Source organism: Pseudorasbora parva, chromosome 24 (assembly GCF_024679245.1).
Source record: "Pseudorasbora parva isolate DD20220531a chromosome 24, ASM2467924v1, whole genome shotgun sequence".
NCBI classification, from domain to species: Eukaryota; Metazoa; Chordata; class Actinopteri; order Cypriniformes; family Gobionidae; genus Pseudorasbora; species Pseudorasbora parva.
The window spans coordinates 10,811,369-10,820,415 of NC_090195.1; the positions used below are offsets into that span (position 1 = coordinate 10,811,369).

General features: G+C 39.2%; 1 protein-coding gene across 1 annotated transcript in view; it reads left to right on the forward strand.

Annotated features, from left to right (window-relative positions):
- The window catches only part of hs6st1b (heparan sulfate 6-O-sulfotransferase 1b), a 76,021-nt gene extending 67,835 nt beyond the window's left edge, over positions 1-8,186 (forward strand). The window contains exon 2 of the mRNA XM_067435442.1: positions 6,151-8,186. Within this exon, the coding sequence (XP_067291543.1) occupies positions 6,151-6,847 (697 nt within the window). The 3' untranslated portion in view covers positions 6,848-8,186. The remainder of the gene's footprint in view (positions 1-6,150) is intronic.
- Positions 8,187-9,047: the final 861 nt, after the last annotated feature.

Below are 9,047 nucleotides of genomic sequence, written 5' to 3' on the forward strand. Positions count from 1 at the left end.
TTAACTAGTTGCTTATTAGCATGCATATTATTAGGATAGTTACTGTTTAGTAGTACTTATGAAGCACATATTAATGCATTATCCTGCATGACCATATTCTACATCATTTAATCCTACTCAATACCTAAACTTAAACGCTACAAAATCTACCTCACTAACTATTACTAAGCAGTAAAGTAGGCATTTGAGGCAAAGTCATACTTTATAGTACGATTTTAGTGGTCCCCATACCAAAGTATTACCGAATGTTCTCAGTTGTTATAGTCTAATAATTAATCAAATAAAGTATGATAGCTGTAATTATATAATCCACCGTTTATCTCAAGTATATATCAGTGGCGAGGCCAGAAATTTTTAACTGAGTGGACCTTGGTGGAATAGGGTGGACCTCAATGACTACTCTCAAATTACACAAATTTAACAATATGGGACAAAATCACTTGACAGTAAATATAAGCTATATATGATTTATTTTTCGCCAACAAATTCATATAATTCATATATGCAAAATTAATTTATAACAAGCAGCTACAAAGCCTATTGCAAGGAAGACAAATATAGATATTGTGCTGCTATATGACCACTGTAACAAGACATCAGTGTTCAGTAATTGGGTTCATTTTAAAATGGAATAACCAGTTCTTGTCACTTATGCAACTCAGTATAACTGTTATCAAACATGTATTTGCAGCTTAACCTGTGAGAATTTCGTCTCGTGTTATGCACCGTGGCCCGTGTTAAAAGTTAATTTCACTAGCAGACGTAAACTCATCTTCCCATCCCCTCAACAATACGTGATTGGCTAAACATTACTACTAAGCTTATTGATTGGCTGTTGCAATAGGGCAGTTATATGAAAATGTTTTCGCTCTACAGTAAAATATTTAATCGCTATTAATCGCATGATTGTCATGAGCTAACTCGTGATTAATCGCAATTTAATCGCACATTTTTAGCAATTGTAAATCTAAAATTAAGTTTTTAATACTCTAATCAACATGAGTATGGACAAATATGCATGCTTTATGCAAATGCACATTTATTATTAGTGAAACCATACTTATTCAATAATAATCAATACAGCATGAAGATTAGACGTATCAAAGGTCATAGATGTTTATCTAAGAAATTGTTCATGTCTCTTAAGCCTAAACTTTAAAATTAAGTGTAAGTAGTGATTTCTCTCATTTTAAGAATATAAAGGGAGTTTTTACACTGGAAGTTTAATTCAGAGCAGGGCACTGTTCGTATGAAAAATTGGTAATGTGTACCAGTGAGCGCACCAGAACCACACCATACCCGGAGGAGGTCCATATTCAACGAGTAGGAATATAGTGCGGCCCCTTTAAGAGACGCGCGCTCCCTGTTGAACTGCCGGTATTTTGCGTGTGCGCGCCGAACTGGGCTGCGATTTACATGGACAGTGAAGAACACGGACTCGGGAGCGCGCTTGTTCAGGAAAGTAACCTGTGCATTCGTTTTAGCCGATTGTAATGTATTTAGTTCAATAAAACAGGTGTACTGTAATCGGTGATAATGATTTACCTCAGACATGAGCGAGAGTGAGCTGCAGTGCATCGCCCTCGGACTGCATGCGCTCTGTGAAAAAAACGCACATTTCTTTCTGAAGTCTAATAAAAGTTAAACAAAAAATATGGTAGCTTATGTGGTAGCTTATGTAGGCAATAACTGCACTTTTGGTTTAGAATATTAATGCCAACCCTTTTCTTTCCCTATTAATGTTTGCTGCTGCATCCTTTGCGTCTGACTGCTCTCACTTTTTCCAACTGCGGGCTATGCCCTATGCCACAGATCAAACAGAAAATGCGCGCTGAGTTAATACATTTAGTGCTGTTAAAATGAATTTGCGTTAACGCGTTATTAACATATTTGACAGCCCTATTTTTTAATGAAACTTTTTGTACGTGTTTAAGTGATTTGTGTTGTCACATAGGCATATTCTTTCTGCTATCCCAATTTTTTTTTTTTTTTTTGTCTGTTCTGATTGGGTGGGCCAGCCGTCAATCTGAGTGGGCCAGTGCCACCCTGGCCCTTATGTAGCCTCGCCCCTGGTATATATAGTTTTAAATTAATTTCATTTAAATAGTTTTCATTAATAAAAATAAAATTGAAGCGACCTCAATTATGTGATACATAGATAATATTGGGCTTTTTTTGGGCTAGTAATTGGTGGGTTTTGTTGTAAAAACTTGGCAACCCTGTCTGCAAGCACGCTGGAATAAGTAACGTTAGAAGAAAAAGATGACTGTTAATGGTCTTTATTCTGTGTATCCTTAAATAAATTTTTTGCAACACTGGCAATTACCAACAAGATCATCATTTCTGAAAGAAATAGTTAAGGTGAATGTATATACGAAAAAGTTCTCCTTTTAGGATTAGAACAAATTTTACCCAAGCACTCTTTGGTGATGTGGACGATTACGTTATTGTTGATCATCTGTCCATCATCGTCTAAAGCCCGCCCTGACAATTGTATTGGTCCGAACAGTTTCTGTTCTGGCACAATTACTCCTCTGGATCAAGTCCAGACCGAACTACCCGAGCTCAAATGTTGTGGGCCGGGCTGAGTTCGGTTAGCATCCAGGCTAAATCAGGCCAGCAGCACTCCTGGAAATAACTGAAGCCTCCGCTCAGATTTCCCCCAGGTGGCCGGTCCCAGTATAGCCGCCCCTCCGTGTTTTCTAATGGATGCGAGACAAACTAAACAATCAAATTACACTTAAAATATTTTTTTTACCAAAAATGAGTTTGTCATTGTAGGCAGTTATCATCACGATTTCATTTTAAGTGTTCATTTTTTAAATAAGTTTAGTTTTACTAAGTTATCTGATGCTATAAAAAACGGGGGGTGTGACGTCATGATTGACAGCTGAGATCGACGTCTTCTCTGAGTGAAGTTGTCACTGAGGCACTAACAAGACTTTTTTTCTTGATTTTTGGGAGGAGACTGGAGCTTTAGCTTCAATTTCTACATTTCCATAACTGTTCATTTTTACACCAATATAATTAATTGTTCTGCATCTGTGAGAGTGTGGGCGGGCTTTTAATATTGCGGCTGTACTTCCTGCTCTCTACTGCACAGACTGTGGTACTGAAATCACTACTGTGCAGACTCGGTCCAAAGATGTCAGCGCCATGCAGCTTCAACTTTTGTCAGTGTAAACGGATGAAGTTGCGTTGTCCATATTTTTTTTACGGTCTATTGTCTTAATGCAGAATTCCGATTTGGTGACTTTACATCATCTTTTAAAAGTGTCCCGTATCTGATAAAGATACACTGTCAAAACAGCCCAATGCATTCTGACCCGGAAAAGGAAGTAAAATGGCGTGATATGCAATGGATGCAGACTAAATGATTATTCAATGTTTTGCTTTCTGCACCCTCTATAAAGGTCAGCAAAACATTGCTCTCGTAAGGGGTACGAGAGAGCCTTTGATCGCAGTTCGTGTCCGTTGATGTCATTCGCCCCATCCCCTTTTCAATGACCTACGACTCTTGGACGTACGACTGGGGAATATCTGATTTGACCGCTTACACGGCATACACAAATACACGCATCCAAATCATATCAGATTTATTACCACATATCGGAATTCAGTTTTTTTTCCTGCTTACACGTTCACGTCTTATCCGAGCTGTTCCACATGAGGGATAAATTTGAATTTGAATCTGTGTAAATGGGGCTTTAGGCAACCCACCAGTCAGTTGACTTCAAAACTTTGTAGTTATACGCATAGTATACACATCATCCTCATGTTGACATTAAGGTTTTGTAGTACAACTTAAAAAAACAACAGCCACCAGATTCCTACACGTCCTGTTGACTTTGCCAAAGCAGCCTTGCTCACAAGCACACACTTGGTTGAAACCCTTCCACCCGAGCTGGTCTCAGCTTGGTCTTAATTCAATTATGAAACACTGTTATAAAGGAGACTTGTGTTCAATAGATTAATTTATGAGTCTGCACACAGCAGCAGTCCAAGCTTGTAGTATGACCCTCAGTTACTTTGTGAGGTGTCCCAAGTTTCAGTACTGGGTCCATTCTCATTAATAATGTGGCTGTTTCACTGTGTGTTATTAGTATTGACCGGCCTTGCACAGAGCAGGCAGCCAGTTATTGGCTGGGATTTGGATCTGCCATGTGTGTTGATGGGGCCCAGAGTTTAATCGCTGTGGAAACATGAGAGTTATTAAAACGGGAAGCCTTGGCACTGCAGAGGGATCTCAGATGTCTCTCAGGCTCACTAATGATTATAAGCCTGCAGCCTTATCCCCAAATAGCGAGAGGGGAAGAGGAAATGAACAAAAAGAGATCTAAATAGCCTCAAAAAAAGTTATAAAGAGTCAAACAAATGATTCTATTAAGTCTAGGAGAAAAGAGGAACAGATCAACAAAAGTCTGAAGAAGTCAGAAAGTCATTTTTAATAATGATCTTCCATATCGGAGTCTTTTTTTCTGTGAAGGAAGTTATTGAAGTGTGCATAACTGTCCTATGCTTTTTGCTAGGGCCTGTTTAATACATACATACTGCCTCCATGTGGTCTGTAAGGGCACTGCATGGACAGTGTAGGAGCATTTGAGTGCACAATGTTGGCTGGATTGCAGGCTCTTGGCCAGAGGCAAGATTATTGTTTAGTGTATCTCAGCACCCAGTGATACCTTAAAGTGCCATGTGGGTCACCAGCACTGTTCTTGTCTAATCAGAGATTTCATGCTGTTTTCAAATGTGTAACCAGCTCTTGGGCAATTCGGGGAATCTGTTACCTTGGCACATTTGGTCAAAGGGGTGTGAAGAGGTAATGTAGGGTGAAGCACAGCTGGAGCGGGTGGTGACAGGGGGGCGTTGAATCAGTAGCTGAGAGCTAAATCTCTCTGTCGTCAGTTTGGTTGAGATTAATCTGTTGAAAACCACCTGCTAGGTTGTTGGCAGTGCTCGGTCTTCCTCCCACTCCACAAATCCTTTGCGTGGTTCCACCGGTTTTCCCTGTGGCTTGTGTCTCTGTAGCATTCTCAGAGAGGCAGAAAGCTCTGGTAAAATATTTTTGTATGTTTTTCAGGAAAGATCCCTATAGTGTGTGTGTAAGCAGTGTAAGAACTCCTTGAGGTGGTTTCATCACCATCGTTATCTGACTGTTTTCACTTCAAAACGGCCTTTCACTAAAAGACTCTGAGCCAGGCCTGTTTTTTCACTTAGTTCAGCTCCACATAATGATGGTTAAAGATGTTTGCAGATGTATGGTTATAAGGATTTTTTCATATCTTCTTAAGAGGCATGGTCATGGAGGATTTTGGTGTGTGTGTGTGTGTGGTGAAATTTTCAGTGATAAAACAATCAATGTTTTTAATCAATTCATTGAAACGGATTCACCTAAGTGAAACCCCAATGCCATTTTGCTAATTACATTTATGCATTTAGTCAAAGTAATCGTTGAATTTGATTTTAAAAATGCTTCAATAACTGAATAACTTAAATGAATCTCAGCTCGCCAACTTATAATACATTTTAGCAGATGTTTTATCCAAATTAACTTATTATAAGCAAGGTAAATGTTTTTCTTTAATAGTCTAACACATCACTATTAGTTGGTAGCGCCGTGCTGTATCAGTAGAGTTTGTATTTAGCACACCAAACTATTGTGAATATGTAATTTATCCTCCATTATATATCAGGTTTCCTTGATCACATCCAGACCAGGAATGTTCCTAGTCCTTTTTTATGTATCTACAATGATGTTTCAAGGTTCATCAATCATAAGAAAATCTAAGCTGGCAGGATGTAAAGTGGTGGGAAAGGATTAAGACATTGGTGCCCCAGGACATGCTGGGAAGACATATGTTGAGTCACAGTTTACACCTGTTACACCCTGTATTCCAAAACAGAGTATTCATTTTAGGATCACGTTATAGACATCCTATATGCCACGGTGTAGGTTGCATTGTGATCATTTTCTTTGTTCTAGTTCCTACTTTGTTTTGGTAATATTATACGCATATTCCAATAGCTTAAATCATGTACTAGCAATCCTAAGGTCATTCGGATCCAAGGGTATGACTATACTGATCAAATGCCTGCCAGATTCTTAAATATTTTGTGACTAATGGATTTCTCATATCCTGTTTCCTACAGAAAGTTCTACTACATCACTTTACTGAGGGACCCTGTTTCCCGCTATCTTAGTGAATGGAGGCACGTCCAGCGTGGGGCCACATGGAAGACATCCCTGCACATGTGCGACGGACGGACCCCCACACCTGAAGAGCTGCCGTCCTGCTATGAGGGCACAGACTGGTCAGGGTGCACTTTGCAACAGTTCATGGATTGCCCCTACAACCTAGCCAATAACCGCCAAGTGCGCATGCTGGCCGACCTTAGCCTGGTGGGCTGCTACAACCTCTCGACGGTCCCCGAGAAGAGGCGCTCACAGCTTCTGCTCGAATCGGCCAAGAAAAATCTGCGAGACATGGCTTTCTTTGGCCTCACAGAGTTCCAGCGGAAGACGCAGTACCTGTTCGAGCGCACCTTTCACCTCAAGTTCATTCGGCCGTTCATGCAGTACAACAGCACGCGGGCGGCCGGCGTGGACCTGGAAAACGACACAATACAGCGCATCGAGGAGCTTAACGATCTCGACATGAAGCTCTACGACTATGCCAAAGACCTGTTTCAGCAGCGCTACCAATACAAGCACATGCTGGACCGGCGGGAGCAGAGACTGCTGAGAGGACAGGCGTCTTTCCACAGCCCGTTCCGAGAGGATGGGGGAGAGGGTATGGCACGCCTGCCAACCGAGGACTACATGAACCACATCATCAATGGATGGTAACCGCCCACCCCTCTCCAGAGAGACAGAAAGAGACACAGTAATGAGGAGAGGGGGAATAAACGGACCCAAGTGGAATACCCATTCCCAGGCTGGAGAGTTTAATGTTCCATCCTTTGGTCGGGAATACAGGACCAGAAAACGTTCTAGAAATGTGCAACATCTCAAAGGCCTTTTTTGAGCTTTGTTTTGGCATAACATTAATATTAAATTATCGATTCATTTCATTTGTGCCACAAACTATTTTTCTCTGGACTTCAGTGCTGCTGTGTTTCACAGAAAGAGGGGCTGAAACCTGATTCACATGACTATCTAATAAAAAAATCTATTGATTGTTAAAAGATTGTTTTTTATAAACATAAATATAAATATGTATAAATCTTAGATTGCCTTTTTTAAAACCTGGTGTGAAGTGGATGGTGCCAGTCATAAGTGGCGGAGAATTACTAACAGGTGTTGTGAGTATGATTTTATAAATCTTAATATATAACACAGAATATTCCCTTTTTCCATGAGTGTTTGTATCATTTCCCCCCTTTGAGTGATGAACAGAATTCCATAAGCCCTGAAGCTTGTGTTGAAAAGCCATTCCTGACAGTCAAATGCAGTTCTGTCATTTCTGATACCTAAAAATATATATATTACGCCATCATGCACTGTTTTGTTTGGTTTAAGCATGTGCTAATTTATACAGTATGCACTGTATGCGTTCTGCTGTGATCCTTTTACCCATAATCCAGTGCAGTATGCCCACATTTTACATTGTGAATCATATACTTTAACCAAATCTTTTTCTGATCATGATTTACATCATCACTTGCCCTTGTTAATTGTTGAGTTCGCACGCATGTAAAAACATGTTAATTGAACTTGCACTGAGCATGTTGAGGCTTGACATCCCTCACAGATAGTTCTCGTTTGGCTCTGCGTCTAGAGACTCCTGAACTCCCATCTTTGCACTTTCCTCCCAGCTGAAACTCAAAATAAATAGACTGCTATTGAAGCCCATTGAAGATCCATGCAAAAATGCTTAGAGTGAAGAAATGGATCATATGTTCTACCTGTGTGTATCATTTAGAATATAGAGAACAATCCTGATTAAACCAAGAGATTGGTGAGGAACATGTGACCATCGCTTTGAGTGTGTGTATTTGAATGTATGCAGTGAATATGTGTGTGTATATATGTGTGTGAGTTTGTGTGTGGGTGTGAGAGCGAGAGCACACTAATTTGAGGTGTGTCGAGTTTGCTTTCCAACATGTTCATTATTGTGAGTATTTCTGTTATTCATGACACCTGGATCTTTAAAGGTACCAATAAAAAGATATCCATTTTTATGACAGTCATGTTGAGTCCTTTTATACAACGTGTTGTTCTTTTTACTTTTCTCTGAAGACTGGAGTAATGGCCATGTTTTGCCCTATAGTACTCTAGTGCCACTATACTTTTCTTTCATATATGAATCACCGTATAATTAGTTCAAACGTGCAGAGGTTCATGTTTTATTCTTTTTATGAACATTAATCAGTTTAGGTTAATCAGTTAATTTTTATTGCGTTATTTTAGCATACCCTGTATGTACTTTGTGTTGGTAATGTGCTCTGTTATATACAGTAGCCAAACAATGTCTGACTAGTGTTATTAGTTCTGGAATATAAACATTATGTAATTTAATGACATTCAGTTAGGACTCTATTTACAACCTGAACACCCTTCAGTGAGTTCCCTAAAACATTAATCTCAGGAAACCCAACAAATCTCTGTTAAAGTGTTGGAACAATCACAGCTTTCCACTCAGTGTCGTAAAAAAAAAAGTTTCTTTTGAGCAGCTCTTTCAAGGGTTAATTATCTCTTGGCGGATATGTTACCGTATGCATTAATGTCCTAAGAACTTTATGACTTGCATATTTCCTAGTGTCAATTTTTGCCTGACTCTACAGATTTCAATGACTCTAAGAGATTCTTATTTGTGAATAAAATCTATAGTAATGAAGCATTTTGGTACATTTTCAGTCATGTTAAAATATCCATTTAGTTTTAAGTTTGAGAATATAACTTTTCTTTTTCTGTGTAAGCCAAATTTCCCAGAGCAATCTTACCATACCACATAAAGCATATTGTAATTTAAATTCAATATAATATATAATGATTATCATTCAAAATCATTGAACACACAAAAAAAAAAACATGTATACAGATGTGG